Source organism: Pomacea canaliculata, linkage group LG7, assembly GCF_003073045.1.
Source record: "Pomacea canaliculata isolate SZHN2017 linkage group LG7, ASM307304v1, whole genome shotgun sequence".
In the NCBI taxonomy this organism is placed as follows: domain Eukaryota; kingdom Metazoa; phylum Mollusca; class Gastropoda; order Architaenioglossa; family Ampullariidae; genus Pomacea; species Pomacea canaliculata.
In genome coordinates this window covers 29,937,707-29,959,060 of record NC_037596.1, presented here as the reverse complement: position 1 = coordinate 29,959,060, position 21,354 = coordinate 29,937,707, and the positions used below count along the sequence as shown (strand labels likewise).

The following is a 21,354-nucleotide window of genomic DNA, read 5'->3' as shown; positions in this document are numbered from 1 at the left end:
CACCTGCGCCTCTTGTTTCCCAAACCTATTGGCACAGACTTTGCGCAATTTTCCTCTGTACAACATCTCAAAGCGGCCATTCCACGGGGCAGTTCCATTCACAAGCCGGACACGAGACTGATATGTGCTACTGTTTGTAAGGATGTGTACAGGAGCTGTTAAAAAACATTTTTTTTGTCATTCAACTAAAATTCAGAGAAAGACTATCAACTACCTTGTCGTATTGCTGCTTACAATATTTTCTAAACAAAACTATAGTATATTACGTTTGCTAAAGTAAAACCAAAGTCCCTTTAGAGAAATTTGTAGCAAACGACCTTATGTCCTCTTGCTCCTTACAACATGTTCTACGAAATAAACCTATGTATACATTTTACATATATTTCACATCTATACTAAGATTTCATTACACATTAATTAACATATATGGGCAGATTCTGAACATTTATTTATTTGATAATTATTTGGTTACTACCGTCCTACGTTAGCTAAATACTGTTTGATTTACAACTGTCATTTTGTATAACATAGGCATGTGTGAAAATGTAAAAGTAAAATAACAATACAACACTTATCGAAAAGAGTACAGTGGAACCTCGGTTAGCGAACGCCTCGGATAGCGAATTTTTCGGTTAACGAACAAAAATTTCGCTAAAAATTTGTCTCGGATAGCGAACAAAATTTCGGATAACGAACAAAAATTTCGTTAAAAATTTGTCTCCGATAGCGAACAAAATTTCGGATAACGAACAGCCACGTGAACCACACGTGACCGACCAGCATGCCATCATTCGCGCTCGAGACAGTTACGATCAGTTGTTCCTTACCTATGCGCATTCTTCTTATTTAGTGATTGTTGTGCTTTATTTTAATAAGATAATCCTCAATCATGGCTCCAAAGAAGATTAAGAGCAATTATAATAGTAGTGAGGTAATGACAAGGAAGCGGCCAACAAATGAATTGAAAAAGGAAATGATTTCAAAGTATGAAGGTGGCATGCGTCTGTCGGATATGTGATGTCGTCTTACCGAAGAGTTTTACAAAAAAAGGCAGAAGAAGCAGACACTGGACAAGTTTTTTTCTTCAACCTCAAAGCTACAGAAAAGGGAAGTCACCCCCTATTTTATACTGTCACGTGTGCTCATGGAGGGGAATCCAAGCAGTAATTCCACCCCTTCCTCCCCACACCTGCATCCACCCACGCCGTCAAAACGGCAAGTTTTCTGATGTTGAAATGCTTTCGTTAATGTTTTTATGTTTATTTAACTCCATTTATATTGCATTATAACTGTTCTCATTAAACAAATACCTATATATATATAGCCTGTAACTTTCAAATATTAGCGAGTCAACAGGGGCTGGGAACCAATTAAATCTATTTCCTTTATTTCTTATGGAAAAAATTGTTTCGGATAACGAACATTTCGGTTAACGAACAGCTTTCCAGAACGGATTAAGTTCGTTAACCGAGGTTCCACTGTACTTAAAAAAATATATAAAATTAATGAAATGAATTTTAGTAAAAAAAAAATCAAGTTAACCAAGCTTATAATAAGTAAGAGGCAGTAGGAGTGATTAATTTTTTTTCAAAAAAAGGAGTTTCTGTGTAATTAGCTACATTTATCCAGATATGTAACATGAAAGAATTAAAAAATATTTTCTTTCTGTATTCAACATGCAAATATGTAGTTTTCTATCATTAAGTCTAACATATAAATGGTGAACACATTGATGAGTTTTGTATTTATAAAATAAAAGTTCTTACTATTACTGCAAAAGATGTAATCCGGGCATGCGTGATGAGTCATCTCATGCTGACACTCAAAAATGCTTGTCTCATTCCCGAGGCAAGATACAAAATTGGTTATTCCTCCAAGGATTTCAGGGTGTCTCTCCAAAGGTATTTCTCTCACAATCGCCGCTTGCCTAAACATTGCAGAATGCCCTTTTCATGAAATATTGTCAGGATTGTTAATAAATTTTAATTAAAATGCTGCAAGGGTTGTTAAATCATACGAACTTTAGTGTTAAGCATCTGTAGCGTGCAAGGTTAGATAAATAAATAGATTAGCGTGTCCTTCAGAAGAAAACATTCTTCTTTTATAGAGCGATATTTTATGTATAAAGAAATACACTCTTCCTGGAACAAAGGAAGTATCATAACCTTTTTCTCATTTTTTTCCCGCTATATTCTTATACGTGAGATCGCTTTGTAACGCTGAAGAAACTCGTGTGAAGTGTTTTCATTAGGAGAGGATAGGGATGTATGAAATAAGAATGGATAGATGGACTGGCTGGGGAACATTTTTAGACATGTCTTTTAACTCTCTCTCTCTGTTCGTCCGTGTGTGTGTGTGTGTGTGGAACGTTAAATTTCAAAGTCACTATTTAATAATAAGAAAACTTAAAGACTCGTCCTTCGAGTTATGTAATTTCAGTAGAATGAGTATTAGTCGTCTTTACACGGAATCTAACCCTAACAGAGAGAAAAGAACTCACGATGGTAAGCCGAGGTGTCTACAGACGACACTGGCAGTGATGTTAGACGACACGCACAGCATCATCCAATGACCATCTCCGATGTCTATCTCTAGATGACCTCTGTTAGGTCCCATGTCCTGGATATCCTTAAAACGCAGTCCTGTGTGTTCTGGGAATTTTTTTAAATAATCACTCAGAGATTTATTTAGGTTTCGTAGATGGTGGTAATTAATCTTCTCAAAGCAAAGAGGTAATAGAAAAAGACCTGGGTTATTTAGTAGTAGTAGTAGTATTGAATTATTTCCACAGTTCCGAGTTGTTAAACTCATGTGTGTTCTTTTGCTTCTCAAGAATATGCTACATATTTATATGGTATGTTAAAATAATTGCCATGACAGCAGATTACACAAACAAAATTAAAATTTCTAATATTGTAGTAATATAATTATTTTCTAAAATCTAGTAATTTAATAACTCATTTTATGTTTATTTTTGCTTATATGTGGAAACTATGATACGTGTGATGCACAATGCAGTAGAGATTACAACTGCAGTTTTTCGAATTAAATAACTGACACACAAAGTCAGTCGGGGTCTGTGAAATGGTTTCATTTATTATTGCCAATTTTTTTTCTGCAATTTTAGCGATCAACGTTGCTCTACAATATAGCTTAATAACAGCTTAAGAACTTTTAACATAAAACAAACAGAAAATAGAGTATTTTAAAACACAAGCATCCAATAGTCTCTCTGCAAACAGACAGATTGAGACATGCAGGTGACTGTACTCCAAATTAAGGTTTCTTTTAAAAGGGGTCGTACATTGTCATGTTTGTATTTGTGCAGAGAAAGGAATTCCTATATATATATACAAACACACAAACAGAATCCAAATATCCATATATAATCTATACACATAGCAAAATATATTTATATATCCGTCACATGTATTCTCGCATTAAGTCCTAAACAAATTTAAAAGCAATGTTGTTAGGTGTTAAACTGTTATGTCTTGTAAAAAGTACATCAAATGTATCACCTACATCTCTAAACATTCTTGCAGGCTTGATATATCGTTTCTAAGGAAAATGAAGTTACCATTCTAGGACTTTTGCATAGAAAATGCCTAATGCGATGAATTTATTCTTTAAATTATCTTTCTTTTTTCGAATGGAGACAAGAGAATAAAAACAGCAGGTTCTTACCTGTGTTGCAGGTGATAGCAACGACAGCTGAGCAGTAGGTGTCCACGTAAAACCGAGAATGGCTGCAATTTTGTAAGCTGGTCTCCTCGCCTGTGCACGAGAGTCCATCAAGGAATAAATAGTACAAATGTAGCTTGTAGTCGAAGCTATTTGTATCCACGGCGAAAACTTGCGACCTGTTTGACAGTCAAAATATTTGTCTATTGACCTATTCAATGTACCGACATACAAAAGAGACATTTCAATATACACGCAATTTGAAGTCGAAATTAACATTTATTTCGGAATCAGGTTATACCTATTGCTTTTATTATTTAATGAAGGCTTAGCAAGCCAATATATTTTTCAAAGATTTGATGCTTTTAAAACCACTTAACCTTCCCTTTTTCTCTTCGAAACAAATAACTAAAACATACACACACAGAGCCATGTTTATCTATACATACACGTAGAAAGTATTTTAACGTTATGAACAAAGTAATTTTAAAATAGTATGGAGCTCAGTCGTTAGAATAAGGCAAAACCCATATCATTACTAAAGAAAATTCTTTGAAAGCTTTATATTTATTAACTGCACTTCTTGAATATGACATGCAAAACAAATATAACTACACAGCACATAAACATATGACTACATCAAGTTACACACGTGTTGAAGCCCAGCATCCTGCAGACCACCTGCGCCTCTTGCTTCGTAAACCTTCTGGCACAGACTTTGCGCCATCTTCTTTTGTAGAACATCTCAAGGCGGCCATTCCACGGGGCAGTTCCATTCATAAGCCGGCCAAGAGACTGTGCATCTGATCAGTCATGAAAGTTAATTAGCAACGACCTACAGCAAACTTTATTACCGACAGATTTGTACATCCAAACCTTCGTGTTCTTCTGTTAATTTCTGTCAGACACTATTGTGTTAAATCTTTAAAAAGTGAAGGGATCTGATTATGAGAACATTATTTTGGTTATTTTAGAATAAATAAGTGAATGTGCGAGACAGTTTACACTAAAAAAAGAAAATGTCTTTATTGCTTTATATGAAACTCTCTATATTAAACTGTCATAAGTGATAATTATTTCAAAGGACACCTTACCGACACTATAATTGCTCACACACTGTAAAGTAGCATCTGTTTCTTCCATTAGTGGACATCTGCTACTGTTTGTAAGGACGTTGACAGGAGCTGTTAAAAAACATAATGTTTCTTTTTGACATTCAACTAAAATTGAGAGAAAGACTCTTCAACTACCTTGTCTTATTGCTGCTAACAATATGTTCTAATCAAAACCATAGTACACTACGATTGCTATGGCAAAACCAAAATACCTTTAGAGAAAATTGTAGCCAACGACCTTATCTCATATTGCTCCTTACAATATGTTCTACGAAATAAACCTATTTCTGTGAGCAGGGCAGCGAGTGAAACACACCGCTGTACATCAATTTCATCGACCTGGAGAAGGCTTTTGACAGCATTCACAGAGAGTCTTTGTGGAAGATCCTGAGGCATTACGAAGTCCCTGCAAAAACATGTTCAGATCATTGCACTGCTGTACAGCGGTTTCGAATCCCAGATTGTCTGTGACACGGAGCTCACAAACCCCTTCAACCTCAGTACTGGGGTGAAGCAGGGCTGCCTTTTGTTGCCTTTCCTCTTCATCCTGGCCATGGACTGGATCATGAAGACTTCCACCGAAAGTGAGAAGAGAGGGATCAGATGGACCATGACTATGTCAGCAACAACAACGCTGGATGACTTGGACTTTGCTGATGACATTGCCCTGTTGTCGCATCGCCACCAAGACACGCAGGAAAAATCCAATGCCTTCTCAGAAACAGCTGGAAACCTTGGCTTGAAGGTCAGTGCAAGGAAAACGAAAAGTATGAGAGTGAATGACAGAGTCCAAGACAGCATCAAACTAAATGGAGAAGAGATTGAGGAAGTTGACAGTTTCACCTATCTTGGGTCCAAAATGTCAAACACCGGGGGTGCGGAGGTGGAGATTCGAGCCCGACTGGCGAAAGCCAGCCAGGCCTTCGCCTCACTCAGGAGCACATGGAAGGCAACAAACATCAGTAAGAAGATCAAGCTGAGAATCTTCCAGTCAACTGTGATCACCACCCTCCTTTACGGATCAGAATCATGGAAGATGACCAAAATCATCAGTAACAGATTTGACATCTTCCAAAACAGATGCCTCAGGCGCATACTTAACATCTTTTGGCCAAATACCATCACCAACGAAGAACTCCACCGAAGAACTGAAACCGAGCCAATCACCACGCAGGTTCAAGGCGTTGGCGATGGATTGGACATGTGCTCCGCCAGCAGACAGCAGACCTTTCCACAGTCGCCCTACGATGGACTCCAGAAGGCCAAAGAAAACGAGGCCGCCCAAAGGAAACTTGGAGAAGAACAGTGGAAAGGGAGATGAAAGGAAAGGGCTGGACATGGGGTCCCCTAGAGCGGGTTTCAGCCGATCGACATCGGTGGCGGACTCTGGTCGAGGCTTTATGTGCCACCTGATGAACGAAGAGTTTAAAGAAGAAGAATACATTTTACATATATTTTACATCTATACTTAGAATTCATTACACATTAATTAACATATATGGGCAGATTATGAACATTTATTTATTTGACAATTACTTGGTTACTACCGTCCTACATTAGCTAAATACTGTTTGATTTACAACTGCCATTTTGTATTAAACTTCCTGTTATTGCTTAACTTGAAACATTGCTCAATTACTTAATCTCTTACTGTTTCATATACAGTATTGTATTATTGTAACATTGTATGACAAACGAATGTATAACACCGTGTAACGAGTCGCGATTCAATGCCAATATTGTTTCTGGTTATTTTACTTGTTTGTTGTGTCAGGTCATAGGTCTGAGCTGGGTACCATGGGAGAACAGTCACGCGTCTGACGACGCAATCTCCACGTGAATATTATGACGTCATTCAATGAGGTTTTTTTTTTACGTAAGAAAAGGTGGCGAGGGGTAACCATGGAGACTACATGAATCCAGGTGGGAACCATGCCGACTACACGGTACAAAGATTATGATTGGTCGGCGTGGACCCTACAAGTAGTCTCTAAGCAATCATCTTGGCTACCTGGTCGCTAATGGCCTGATTGGCCGAAATAGTAGAGGGGGACAGTTAAGTTAGGTAAATTAACGTCTCCCAGAACAGCCAGAGCCGAGCTGCTTGAGGTGACAGACCTCCGACTCACTGGTCTCTTGGGTGTAACGGTCGGTGTATTCAGCGGTGAGACATCCAAGTGAACAGTAAGTACTTCATGGAGGCGGCAGACATTCACTGCGATCCGCTGTAGACTTTACTTCTGCGAGTCATGCAGTGGAAATCCGTCTATGAGGACGGACCTTCCACTGTATTAGCAACGCGTTAATAATGGATGCTAGTACCGGCATCTTGTACTTAACAGTCGCTAACGCTGCACCTACCGAAGGGTATTTCTGAGTCGCCATCCTCTGCCGAACATTTTTAATTTCCACCATTAACGTTTCGCCTGTTTGGACACGTTCAGACATAACCGACTTGGGATTCGTTTGGATATAATTCACCGAATAAAGGTCCGTACCGACGATACACAATCTTGGCTATCATTCATCCGTTCGTCGGTTCTTACACACTAATAAACAAAATGATTTGCCTGAAGAAGTCTGGCTATTTTTTACTAAACAAAACAAAATAACGTATATTAAAAACAAATCCTAGCTACGATCTATATCCTATCTTTAAACTGGTATTCCTGTATACACAACTTTCCGTTAAATAAGTGCAGTCAGATCTCTGTACAGGTGAGGGTAAGACAGGTGAGGGTAAGACAGATTTAACATAAGCATGTATGAAAATGTAAAAGGAAAGTAATTATGCAACACTTATCGCCGAGAGAACTTTAAAAAAATAAATCGATTATAAAAATAAATTTTAGTGAAAAAAAGAATCAAGTTAACAAAGCATATAATAAGTAAGAGGCAGTAGAAGGGGTTAATTTTTTTTTCAAAAAAAGGAGCTCCTATTTACTTAGCTACATTTTCAGAAAAGTGTTGTAAAATTTTCACATGAACCCAGATATGTAACATGGAAGAAAATATTTTCTTTCTGTATTTAACATGCAAACGTGTAGTTTTCTGTCTTTAAGTCTAACATATAAATGGTAAACACATTGATGAGTTTTGTATTTGTAAAAGAAAAGTTCTTACAGTTAGTGCAAAGGATGTAATCCTGGCATACGTCACAACTCATCTCAAGCTGACACTCAAAAATGCTTGTCTCATTCCCCAGGCAAAATATCAAATTGGTTGCTCTTCCAACCATTTCATAGTATCTCTCATCAGGTAGTTGTCTCACAATCGCCGCTTGCCTAAACATTGCAAAATGCCCTTTTCTTGAAATATTGTCACGATTATTATTAAATTTTTATTAAAATGTTGCATGGGTTCTTAAGTCATACGAACTTTAGTGTTAAGCATCTTTAGCATGCGAGGTTAGATAAATAAATAGATTAGCGTGTCCTTCAGTGGAAAACATTCTTCTTTTATTGAGCGATATTTTATGTTAAAAATAGAAAACTTAACGACTCGTGCTTCGAGTTTTGTAATTTCAGTAGAATGTGTATTAGTCATCTTTACACAGAATCTAACCCTAACAGAGAGAAGAGAACTCACGATGGTAAGCCGAGGTGTCTACAGACGACACTGGCAGTGATGTTAGATGACACACACAGTGTCTCCCAATGACCATCTCCGATGTCTACCTGTACAAGACCTCTGTTAGGTGTCATGTCTTGGATATCCTTAAACCGAAGTCCTGTGTGTTCTGGATATTTTTTAAAGTAATCCATCAGAGATTTATTTAGCTTTCGTGAAAGTAGATGATAGTAATTAATCTTCTCAAAGCAAATAGGTAATAGCATAAGACCTGGCGTAAACTAACCTGTATTTTATCAAGATAACAACACATATACATTCAAATAAAAATAATAATAATAATAATAATAATAACAATAATAACAATAATAACAATAATAACAATAATTACAATAATTACAATAATTACAATAATTACAATAATTACAATTATTAGCATTGAATTATTTCCACAGTTCCTAGTTGTTCACATTCATGTGTGTTCTTTTGGTTCTGAAGAATATGCTACATATTTATATGGTATGTTAAAATAATTGCCATGACAGCAGATTACACAAAAAAATAACATTTCTAATATTGTAGTAATATAATTATCTTCTCAAATCTAGTAATTTAATAACTCATTTTATGTTAGATTTGATTATATGTGGAAAATACAGTGGAACCTCGGTTAACAAACTTAATCCGTTCTGGAAAGCTGTTCGTTATCCGAAACAATTTTTTCCATAAGAAATAAAGGCAATAGATTTAATTGGTTCCCAGCCCCTGTTGACTCGCTAATATTTGAAAGTTACAGGCTATATATGTGTTTGTTAAATGAGAACAGTTATAATACAATATAAATGGAGTTAAATAAACATAAAAACATTAACGAAAGCATTTAAACATCGGAAAACTTGCCGTTTTGACGGCGTGGTTGGAAGCAGGTGTGGGGAGGAAGGGATGGAATTACTGCTTGGATTCCCCCTCCATGAGCACACGTGACATTATAAAATCGGGGGAGACTTCCTTTTTCTGTAGCTTTGAGGTTAAAGGAAAAAACTTGTCCAGTGTCTGTTCCTTCTGCCTTTTTTGTAAAAGTCTTCGGTAATACGACATCACATATCCGACAGACGCATGCCACCTTCATACTTTGAAATCATTTCCTTTTTCATTTCATTTGTTGGCCGCTTCCATGTCATTACCTCACTGATATTGCTTTTAATCTTCTTTGGAGCCATGATTGAGGATTATCTTATTAAAATAAAGCACAACAATCGCTAAATAAGAAGGATGCGCACAGATAAGGAACGACTGATCGTAACTGTGTCTCGAGCGCGAATGATGACATGCTGGTCGGTCACGTGTGGTTCACGTGGCTGTTCGTTATCCGAAATTTTGTTCGCTATCTGAGACAAACTTTTAACGAAATTTTTGTTCGTTAACCGAAATATTCGCTATCCGAGGCGTTCGCTATCCGAGGTTCCACTGTATAGTACATATGATGCAGAATACAGTAGAGATTACAACTGCAGTTTTTAAAATTAAATAACTGACATACTAAGTCAGTCGGGGTCTGTGAAATGGTTTCATTTATTATTGTCAATTGTTTCTCATTTTTAGCAATCAACGTTGCTCTGCAATATAGCTTAATAACAGCTTAAGAACTTTTAACATAAATTAAACAGAAAATAGAGTATTTTAAAACACAAGCATCCAATGGTCTCTCTGCAAACAGACAGACTGAGACATGCAGTTGACTGTACTCCAGATAAAGGTTACTTTTAAATGGTGTCGTACATGGTCATGTTTGTATTTGTGCACACAAAAGAATACCTATATACATACAAAAAAACAGAATCCAAATATCCATATATAATCAATATACAAAGCAAAAGATATGTATATATCCGTCACATGTATTCTCGCACTAAGTCCTAAACTCATTTAAAAGCAATATTGTTAGGTGTTAAAATGTTGTTTATTGTAAAAAGTACATCAAGTGTATCACCTCCATCTCTAAACATTCTTGCAAGCTTGATATCTCTTTTCTAAGGGCTTTTGCATAGAAAATGCCAAATGCGATGAATTTATTCTTTAAATTATCTTCTTTTTTTCGAATGGAGACAAGAAAATAGAAACAGCATGTTCTTACCTGTGTTGCAGGTGATACCAGCGACACCTGAGCAGTAGGTGTCCACGGAAAACCATAAATGGTAACAATTTTCTAAGCTGGTCTCCTCGCCTGTGCACCTCAGGCCATCAAGGTATAAATAGATTTCCTTGAACTCGAAACTCTTTGTATCCACGGCGAAAACTTGCGACCTGTTTGTCAGTCAAAATGTTTGTCTATTGACCTATTCAATGTACCGACATACAAAAGAGACATTTCAATATACACACAATTTGAAGTCGAAATTAACACTTTATTTCGGAATCAGGTTATACATACTGCTTTTATTATATGCTATTTTATTATTATTATTTTATTATTTAGCCACCCAATATATTTTTTAATCTGCCAAGCGGATATTTATGAACGTAACTTATTTTATTGTTTTAATAGATTTCATTCTTTTAAAGCCATTTAATGTTTCCTTTTTCTGTTCGAAACAAATAACTAAAACACACATACACACAGAGAGCCATGCTTATATACATATATACACACGTATAAAGTATTTTAACGTTATGAACAAGGTAATTTTAAAATAGTATGGAGCTCAGTCGTTAGAATAAAGCAAAACCCATATCATTACTAAAGAAAATTCTTTGAAAGATTTATATTTATTATCCGCACTTCTTGAATATGACATGCAAAACAAATATAATTACACTGCACATCAAGATAAGACTACATCAAGTTACACACGTGTTGAAGCCCATCATCCTGCAGGCCACCTGCGCCTCTTGTTTCCTAAACCCATAGCCACAGACTTTTCGCCAACTACTTTTGTAGAACATCTCCAGGCGGCCATTCCACGGGGCAGTTCCATTCATAAGCCGGCCATAAACCTGTGCATCTGATCAATCATGAAAGTTAATTAGTAACGACCTACGGCAAAGGGATCTAATCATGAAAAATTTTTTTAGTTATTTTAGATTAAATAAGTGATTGTTCGAGACAGTCTACACTAAAAAAAGAAAATGTGTTTATTGCTTTATATGAAACTCTCTATATTAAACTGTCATAAGTGATGATTATTTTAAAGGACACCTTACCGACACATGGGATTACGAGAAGAAAAGCTGCAAAAGCGGATGCTACCACGAACATCTTCATGTTTGTTTGTTGTCCCAGATGCGATGGTACATAAAAAATCTAAAGAAAGAGACGAATAATGGTGAATACCGGTTTCTGTTTGACTACGATGCCCTGTTGTGTACGTGTAGTGTACATGCGCCTTTGTTTGTATTAAAACTACACAGCACACTGAACTAAGCTCAACATCAGGCTCAGTGTAACACAAAGCCCACAAGTAATTTCACCTAACAAAGTATAGGCTTTCCCTAGGTGATGCAATATATTACTTTTACAGCTTAAATGTTTGAACATTGACATATGACTTAGTATACTGAAAGTTAACGCTCATTTCGCGTGTGTTTTTTTTTTAATTTTGATTTTTTTTTTTTTTTTTTTTTTCTTGGTCTCGAATGCTGACACCATCCTCTTTCACGAGCATGATAATTAATCGCGAGATTTTTAATTACTTTTCTATTACTATTGTTATTTTTACTGTCAGTTTTCGTTAGTAATTAGAATGTTCTTAATACATAAAGACTAATATACTCACAGCACGCCTTAAAGAAGAATACACCATGCGACTCGCTGTCCTGTATTCCAGTGTACTGCGCATATATAACCCCTTGGCCGGAAGTCACTCCTGACACGACTGAGGACAAGGATGAGCAGCAATAATCTCTGTAAACACCAAAGAACGAATTTAGGGAAGAGGTCCTTTCCTTGTAATGCCGGCGTTTAGCACGGCACGAGTGTCAGGCGATCATTCGTCCCTCGGTCGGTACTGGGCTCATTTTTTCTATGGGAGAGGATGGTGGGTATATGGACAGAAACTGTATTGTGACTGCTTCAAGAAAGGCAAAGGGGAGAGAAATCAGATCAAAAAGCATCTTTGGGGTGTGTCTGTCCGTTTTTGTGTGGTCAATAGAAGGAACACAAGCGTGTGAGAGAGGGACGGAGTCTTTTTCTTCTTTTTTTTTTTTTTTTGGTTGGAGGAGGGGTTGATGAATTGTTCGAATGTTATAGATAGACGTATTTAAAAGAAAAATGGTGGTGGTGGTGGTGGTGGTGGTGGGGGTAGGAGTAGTCAGTGATATATTTTCATTTCAAGCGTTTCAGTAAGACTTTATTAGTTTGATTAATTAAGCTATAAGGTGTTTGTAGCATACATTTAGTCAAACCGAAGAGTATTTACATCGTGTTGTAAATTGTCTGTTATATTTATTTGGTGATTAAACATTTTATTTTGTTTATTTAGCCTTAACTAATTTGTTTCCGTGCAAAAGAGGTGGATATTTTTTTTCATAAAATTTATTTCTATTTCTGTGAATATTAGGGTGCAGGGATTGTAAGTTCCTTTTCGATTCGAGTTTTCATTCTTCGATATTTTATATCTGTGAAGTTGTCTATTAGAAAGACGGGATACATTTTCTAGAATATGAATTACGATTTAATAATGCAAATATAAATACTTTTTTTCTGGGGCAACTTTCTACTGTTGTCTTTTTCAATTGTTAGTAATAATAATAACAAAAAGCATCTGTATGTAAGACAAGCGAATTATAGAACCTGCAATCTGCTATGACAGACTGAGTAGTCAGTCACTACACTAAAACAATTTTATCTTTCGAGCAAAGTGCTCAATTGTAATACTTATATTTTACTTTTATTTTTTAGTAAATCTGCTAGCTCTTTATTATCTAACATCATCTATCCTTCAATCTATCTTTAGCTAACGAATATGACTTCAGTGGCATCTTATCATCGCTCCTGTAGGTGAGGTCAACAGTGAATCGACCAATAATATTTGTGAAGATATTATATTTTGGAGCATTTACTATACTCTACTTTAATGTACTATTTACACTATATTTTTATGCTATAACACACGCTAGGCGGATTTCTCGCTTTCAGTTTCCTTTTGGAAACCAGGAAAGACATATTTTTGTTTCTCCTGAGCTCTTCCGTGATGTCTGTGATCTACGTATTTTCAGGTTTGTCCATGCACAGTCAGTACTTTTTTCTCTTATCTCTTTTTTCCATTATAATTGTTAAAAATTTGACTGAACTTGTTAGCTCATTGACTTGTATTCATGAGACATCCATGCGCGAAACCTTTACACACTCACTCCACAGTTCACTCTTGTAACCCTACCCATACTATCATGTGTGCGTGTGTGTTCCATCAAACTTCTTGTATGTCCTCAGCTCGTTAGTACCATCTAGAGAGGGGAAGACTTCTGACATCTACTTGATATTATTTGCTTGAGATAAGAGCACAGAGTTCCGAGCACTGAAGCTTTTTCCTAAGTCTACGAAAGTGTCACAGAGATTAGAAGAAACAGAGAGGAAGAAGCTGGCTTTTGGAGTCTTTCCTAAAGATAGTATTGTTCGGTTTTCTTGGATGGACCAAATACGGGACAATATAATCGTACAGTTGACACAAAAGGTCATGAATCTGTGTTTAAGACCAAATAAGGGAATCTGCCTGTATGAAAGTCTCTTTCTGCACGGGAAACACTTCCACTCCTTTATACTGAAAAAAATCCCTTTACTACATTAAAGTTTTACGAAAGAGATATTATCAAAAGCTGGGTAAATCTCGGTTCAAAATATAGATTTTGGTGCAAAAATTAAGACTACTTCATGCAGTCCCAAGCGACACACACAGCAGAACCTTACTTATCCGTTTTAATGGCTGCGCCCGTCATCCGCATAATAAAAAATTACTGTCGTAAACTCTGGGGCGGAGTAAGTAGATCAGGTAGAGGTGTGATTTCTGCCACCCTGGCTGTTCACACCGTCGACACCCCAACAAGTTACGTCGACATGTCACTTATACTAAATTGCTGCTTTACACTCTAGGATTAGCTTTTCGAGCCCCCAGCATGCATCACCCCAATGAAAACACAACTTGAGGCAATTTAGTACGTTTTAGAGATTACTATAATTTCCCAAAAATATAAAAGGGAATACACAAGAATAAGTTACTTTGCAAATAAGTTGTTTCCGTATCTTAGCTCGTTCTCTAAGGTCCTCCAGTTTACCTACCTACACTCCTACTACTAATCCAGATAACTCGTGAGCCAGATCTAACCTTAACTGACTGTACACACAACACTGTACACACAATACTGTACACACAACACTGTACACACAATACTACACAGACTCTCCCCGTACACTCCTCATGCACACACCACTTAGCTGTGTTCAAATGTCTTTGTTGCTTGGGCGTCGACTCGACTGCAGCAATTCTCAGAGACCGACACTCATTCACCAGATTCAGATTTTACTGGTTTCAGGGATGGGCAAGCTACTTTTAATTTGTAGCCGGCTAGGCTACAGCTACTTTTGTTCAAAATGTAGCCGGCTACACTACAGCTACAATTTTGCAAAAAGTAGCCAGCTACTTTGGGCTACTTTTAAAATGTAGCCAGCTTCTTTTGGCTACTTTTAAAAGCGTGATGTTATAACAAGTTAGCTGTAGCCAGCTGGCTGTAGCAACATACACAAACATCAAACATACACACAAAACACTATTACTTGCTTTACAAAGTTTTTATTATAATAATGAAACGGAGAACTGCGATATACCGACAATTTTATTTAGTGAATCCATAAATGCTTTCATTCATTCCTTGCACCCTTCCTCCCCCGGCCTTTTTCACACAATAAGTACACGTATTTTACGATTATATTAAACATTTCTGGATCTTTTTCCTCATCCTGTTTTAGTGACAAAAGAAATTATATACGTTTTCCGATAAACATTTGTTTTCTATAACTATTTGTTCCCTATTACTTAGAAATGAAAACTAAACAGATGCTTAAGTATCAGGTACCTGGTGGAATTTTCAATAAGTTAGGTTATGTGGTGATGAAAAATGTCAACCTCTTATCAATACTGTGACAATGAACAACAGACCATTGAAATAAATGAGTTTGCATGGAATATAAGTAAAACACTGCTTAATCTAATTTAGGCAAGCAGATCATAAGGCATTTTTTTCTAACACTGACACTGAAAACAAAGAAAGGAACACAAACTAATTGTTTCCAAAAGCTGATAGGGTGAAAAGTATAGTCCTGGCATACTAGAATAGGCTTTAATTATATAGTAGGATGTCAAATGTAGCATATAAACACTGAAATATATTTTTCAAAAATGATCTGATACAAGATATATTTATTTTAAATCTTTAAGCTTGAATTTCTCTGTTTGTCGTTTTTGACATCCAGTCCTAAACTATAAAAAACATATTTCTCAAGACTGGCTTGTGCTACAGCAGTACAATTTTGCAATTTTGTTTAGAAATGCATAAGCTACAAAGTGATGCATTTGAGAATATGGTATTAAACATTACTTTTGATAAAATTAACATTTTTCTAAATATTTTCTAAATATTAATTGCCACATTCACACTGAGTCGGGGGGGGGGTACCATGTCTGATTTTTTATATCTCCTAGAAATCTTGAGATATCAAAACGCCGTATGCATCAGTTTTCTTATCAGTGCCTCTAGTTTACAAAAAACCCAAAACCTTTGGTATATGACTTATGGTATTGTGTAAATTTGTTTTTTAAATGCTTGTACGTTTTGAAACAAAATCGTTGATTAAAGTCACAATTTTCACTTTAGGTACTCAAAAACAGTTTTAAAGTGCTATATTTATGTTATTTTGTTACTCTATATTTAAAAACCCCTAAAGATATTTAAAATATGGATTTTAATTTTTGGAGTGTACCGGTAACCTTAAAACAAATCTACATTCTTTTAGTCCTTCATGGAATTGAATTTGACCAGAACTTTGTCCTCGAAGTTGCTGTCTGTCACCCTAGTGCGCAGCTTTGTCATGATAAGTCCTGCCAGACTGAACAATCTCTCAACAATTCTTGCATTTGAAACTATACCCACATTTTGTGGCTTCGCAAAATGTAAAAAAATTCAAATAAGGCTGGAAATTAATGGGTACGTCCATCTTCGTTTTTCAAATGAAACAAAATACCGCTCCCGCCACTTGGACGACACAGTACTTCCGGTTACTGAGCGTTCGAGAAACGTGGGTGTCTGGCTGTCAAGACACCGAGCAGTGAGAGCAGTGTACGTCTGTCGTCGTCTTGCTGACACGCTGTCGACGAATGGTCGTGAAAGTAGCCAACATGTAGCCAAGCTACAGCTACTTTCTAAAATGTAGCTACGGCTACAAGCTACTTTTTTTTAAATTTGTAGCCGGCTAAGCTACAAGCTACAAAATTTGTAGCCAGCTACAGTAGCTGTAGCCTAGCTACAGCTACTCCCCATCCCTGACTGGTTTCATCAAACAGCTGCTGGTACTTCGACAGCCTTCAGCCGACCTCCGACAACTTTACTCCACAAGAGCCACATGCGAAAGACTGAGACGCTGACGTCACTCCCCAGAAGTTTCTAGCCAAAAACGCTGAGCTGGCATCTAGATCTTTCTGTCAACAAGCTTCCATTCGTCAATCAAGCCACATGACACACTACAGCCAATCACACCTCACAGCCACCACAAGTCTAAGCTCCAATCCGCTCCCGCGTAAATGACGCAATTCCTAGAGAGAAGTGACGTCATTCCTAAAGTACAAGCAGACGTGCAAACCACACTACAGCCCTACCTACTGTTTCGTGACAATTACGAATAATCGACAATAATTCTAAAAATTAGCAACTGATAAGATAGATGCTGTACAGTCAAATTCTTACCTTTTGTGTTGTTTGTGTAGTTTTCTTGAAAAAGTCATCCAGGTGACAGCTTTGTGTTCTTGTAGCGCTTCAATCGTATCGAAGTGCGGAGTTTGTGAAGTTTTAGCATGTCACTAAAATTTGAATCAACTTTCTGCTCAAGAAAGAAAACTTAAGGTGTGGTACACGTAGTGTACATTCCTGTAGTCGGAATTCGTGGTGGCAAAATCTTGGCGGTCTTGTGATGTTTATCAGTTTGTTTTACGTCACGTGTTCAGTCGTCTGGTTCTTTCAACGTCAGAAAATCACAATAAGCCATTTTAAGATCTATATCCTGCACCTTTGAAGTAATTATCAGTTAGCACTGATATACAACACAACTGTAATTTCTCGTGTCACTAAATTCCAAGCTTTCCCATTTGACTTGTTTGCTTTTCATTTCTCTAAATGCCTGTGAATCTAAGAACCGATGTGACTTAATAGTCTTTCATCAGGACTCATATGTGTTTGTGTAAAATAATTTATTGTATTTTATGTCAAGAGCTTTGTTAATCTTTTTTCTAGGATAGAGGACAGATAATCTGTATTTCGTCCGATAGTTTGGGTCAGTGATCTACTTACATTGTATTCTTAATGTGAAAGAAAGACTTTAATTGTTATTCAATTTTGGCAGGCTGTTGTGGTCGAAACTATATCGAACCTGCTTATATTTCTCTTTTGGGTGTTCTTATTATAAGTGTAGGTAGCCATTGTACATGATTATCTTATGCATAGAAAAAATATATGTAAGGAAGTTTTCCTTTCTTTTCTATTAATTTAGTTTTTCAACAGATTGGAGGTGGTTGGTTTTTGACTTTACTGGATTCAGTGCTGATAGTGAAAGTGTTCCTGGTAACCAGGAATGACCGGTTAACCCCTCTGATATGTTTGACAAACTTTTCACTCGGGGTCGAGTGGGACTACCTTGCGACCTTCTTTCAACTCTTCACCCTCATCCCCAACTTGAGTACTAGCTTTGTCTTTAATATTTCAGTTTCGATTTGATTACAGTTCGTATTTCTGAGTCTTTGGCGGTTAGGACAAATTTCAGAAATATAGTTTTGTATCATCTTTTTTATATTTTTCTGTTGCCGACTCCAGAAAAGGAAGATTCTTTACAAGGAAGAGTGCTGATGCGTTGAAAACAGTCCTTTGCCCTTAGTGTTTGAAGCAATATAGATACAAAGTTATTTTTCTAGATCAATTTTTTAATTTCTATTTAAGTCAACTAAATGATTGCCTTCTCTCTCTCTAATTACCGAAAGTTCTCCTTCAGTCTTTCTTTACTCAAAGACAGATGACTTCAGTGGCATCTTATCATCGCTACTGTAGATGAGGTCAACAGAGAGCTGGCCAAACCAGTTGTGGAGCTGTTAAACTAGTAGTTTAAATGCGACTGCTCTCGTAAGTTCTTTGACTTGTATTCATGAGTCATCTCTATTTTACCTTTACACAGTTACTACTGCACAGTTCACTCTCGTAGCTCTACCCATACTGCCATGTGAGTTTGTGTATTCCTTCAAGCTTCTTGTCTCTCCTCGACAGTACCATCTACGTGGACAGCAGAAAAAGCATCACGTGAAAGAGGAAGACTTCTTATACATCCGCTAGTCAGCTTGTTTGCCTGAGATAAAAGCTTTTCAAAAGTGTATAGTCCATGAAACTATTATATCTCCTCAGCTCACCAGTACCACCCACTTGAACGAGTGACTAGAAAAGTGTGAGGAAGACTTCTGACACATCCGCTCATCATTGTTTGCCTGAGAGAAGAGCACAGAGTTCCGCGAACTGAAACTTGCTTTGTTAAATGGCAATTATTCAGCCGAGTTTCAATAAAGAGTATGAACAAAGCTAAACGAAGCACACTGCCTTGCATGGCACAAAAGATTACATCAGTTAGAATGTGTCCTTTGTCTTCAATCTTTGTTTTTGTTTTTGTTTGTTTTTTGTTTTTTTTTATCAGAAAGCATTGAAAACAATAGAAAGCTAGTTCTGGCATTCCCGTTTCCGAATATACATATACAGTCAAATCTCCCTACTATGCCACCCCGCTACTATGCCACTCTCGGTATTATGCCACTTTTGCTCGGTCCCGACTATAAATTCAATGTAAAAAAAAAATTACTTATGCCACCCAGACTCTCGCTACATATGCACTTTTTTGTGACTGTTAAAAGACACAAGTTGTGAAATTCCGCGCAGTGCTCGATTATTATACTGTACGGTAGTGTGGGACATCGCAGTTAGGTGGGGTGGGATGGAAAATAGCACGCACACAGGGAGGGTGGAGGCTGGCAATGTGGGGGGGTGGTGGTCGCTGGCCGGGTGACAGCCACGTGACAGAGGGAAGGTGTGAGGGGGTCGACTAGCGACAGGATGTAGGTGCGAGGATGTGGTTGGAAGGGGTGGAGGATGAAGAGGTGAGGGGGAAAATGAGAGGAGACAGCTAGCGAAGCCGACGATTCTTGAGAGCTTTGGACCAGACCTGGGCAAAGGCCTCCTGTCTCTGACCGGACCGCCCGCAAGTATATATACTATAGATACAGTATTAGGTAAAACTGAGTTAACTATATTAGTCCGGCCCTCTAAAACCATCCCAATTTCTCATGCGGCCCCTTGGGAAAATTAATTGCCCACCCCTGCTTTGGACTGACGGGTAACTTGAACAAATAAAGCCATTTTTACGAACCCTCTCTACTATGCCACTTTTTCTCGGTCCCGGTAGGTGGCATAGTAGGGAGATTTGACTGTATACTGTTTAATGGTGTACCATGTTAGTTTTGTTGTCTTGATATTAAACTCTTCTTCGTGCAATACATAGCGCAGTAATAGAATTCTTCCAGACCTTTTATATACACAGACACACAGATACATATAAAGCACACCGCCGCTTGCAGCACCACCAACAAAATGAGAATGGCGCTTATACACACCCTAAAAACCTTTCTATTCATGTATGAACACACGTTTTTTTCTTTTACAAAATATGAACCACTTTTAGTATTACCCATTTAAATCTTTGAGATAACTGAAATCGCTTAACAGAAAAAAATACCCAACAGGTGGTAGCACAACTTGTATAAAGGAGGCATCTTTGACTGAAGTAAATTTTGTCTTTGTACCAGTGACCGTACGAAGCAGGAGACAAGGGCAAAGTAGGAGAAAGATTTCTGTTTTACTTAAAGGGAAGTAAAAATCCCTAGTTAGACAAAAGTGATAAGCAAATCAGTCTCAAGGCAAAATGCCTTATCTTCCCTTAAATAATTTTAACACACTAATTTTTGTCGTTCATGTATTCCAGTTTAAAAACACATAGAATGGTGATAAGAAGAAAATTGTTTATTATGTGCAGTTCTTAAACATCCTAGTACATGACTTAATGTACATGTATAAATACTGATACTAATATCACAGAGACATGCATTGTCCATCCGTTTCTACTTTTTATCTTTCAACCCTTTCAAACACTTTCGGACTGTTTCTAGACGTCTACTGATAACTTTTAAGCATGAAAATAACAAGCATTTCCATGCATATATGCCAGCAAACAGGAGATCGAAAAAGGTTTTACAGATGATATATTAAATAGCATACTTGTACATAATTTGAAACAGGTTTATTAAGTCTTTCTTTACTCACTCAACACGGGTGGCTGATCTTGCCACGCTCCTTGTCTACGGAGTATACACATTGCGCTGATGAATTGTTGTAATTTTTAAAGGCCTATATAGCTCGTGGTTTAAAAGAAAAACTTGATAAATAAGATAGTTTAAGCATTTCTGAACACAATTATCTCCCTTACATGACGAAGGACGTACGTTTGAACGGAAGTCTCGCCGATATTCTACACTACCTGTACTTTACGATTGTACACGATCGTGAACTTCATCCATCTAAAACGTCAAATAAGAACAGAAAGAACATTCCAGAGATTCCTGCTTCAGATGAAAGAGAATTTGACCACGAATGGAGTAAAAATGGTTTTCTTTTGCTCCCGAATTTCGGGCGCCGCCATGTT

The 21,354-nt window shown here is 37.1% G+C and overlaps 2 protein-coding genes across 2 annotated transcripts; both read right to left on the bottom strand.

Moving 5' to 3' along the window:
• Nucleotides 1-3,606: 3,606 nt before the first annotated feature.
• Nucleotides 3,607-7,975, bottom strand: LOC112569332 (neurotrypsin-like). Its single transcript, XM_025247108.1, has 4 exons — nucleotides 7,923-7,975; nucleotides 4,779-4,868; nucleotides 4,337-4,487; nucleotides 3,607-3,863 (listed from the first exon to the last, which is right to left on the bottom strand). Exons 1-4 carry the CDS (start codon nucleotides 7,963-7,965, stop codon nucleotides 3,635-3,637), a joined length of 513 nt encoding a protein of 170 aa, XP_025102893.1. The 5' UTR covers nucleotides 7,966-7,975; the 3' UTR covers nucleotides 3,607-3,634.
• Nucleotides 7,976-8,383: 408 nt separating this feature from the next.
• Nucleotides 8,384-11,664, bottom strand: LOC112567614 (deleted in malignant brain tumors 1 protein-like). Its single transcript, XM_025244308.1, has 4 exons — nucleotides 11,571-11,664; nucleotides 11,221-11,371; nucleotides 10,504-10,673; nucleotides 8,384-8,538 (listed from the first exon to the last, which is right to left on the bottom strand). The coding sequence occupies exons 1-4, from the start codon at nucleotides 11,629-11,631 to the stop codon at nucleotides 8,384-8,386; spliced, it is 537 nt and encodes a 178-aa protein (XP_025100093.1). The 5' UTR covers nucleotides 11,632-11,664.
• Between the last annotated feature and the right edge of the window lie 9,690 nt (nucleotides 11,665-21,354).

What these genes read in the sequence shown, in the direction of transcription:
- LOC112569332 (XM_025247108.1), bottom strand. Translation starts at nt 7,965, where the DNA reads ATGAGTTGTGACGTATGCCAGGATTACATCCTTTGCACTAACT. An exon ending in TGTGAGCAATTATAGTGTCG is followed by an intron (nt 4,488 to 4,778) that starts GTAAGGTGTCCT and finishes ATGACTGATCAG; the next exon opens with ATGCACAGTCTCTTGGCCGG. An exon ending in AGGATGCTGGGCTTCAACAC is followed by an intron (nt 3,864 to 4,336) that starts GTGTGTAACTTG and finishes ACTGTCAAACAG; the next exon opens with GTCGCAAGTTTTCGCCGTGG.
- LOC112567614 (XM_025244308.1), bottom strand. Translation starts at nt 11,631, where the DNA reads ATGAAGATGTTCGTGGTAGCATCCGCTTTTGCAGCTTTTCTTCTCGTA. An exon ending in TCTCGTAATCCCATGTGTCG is followed by an intron (nt 11,372 to 11,570) that starts GTAAGGTGTCCT and finishes ATGATTGATCAG; the next exon opens with ATGCACAGGTTTATGGCCGG. An exon ending in AGGATGATGGGCTTCAACAC is followed by an intron (nt 10,674 to 11,220) that starts GTGTGTAACTTG and finishes ACTGACAAACAG; the next exon opens with GTCGCAAGTTTTCGCCGTGG.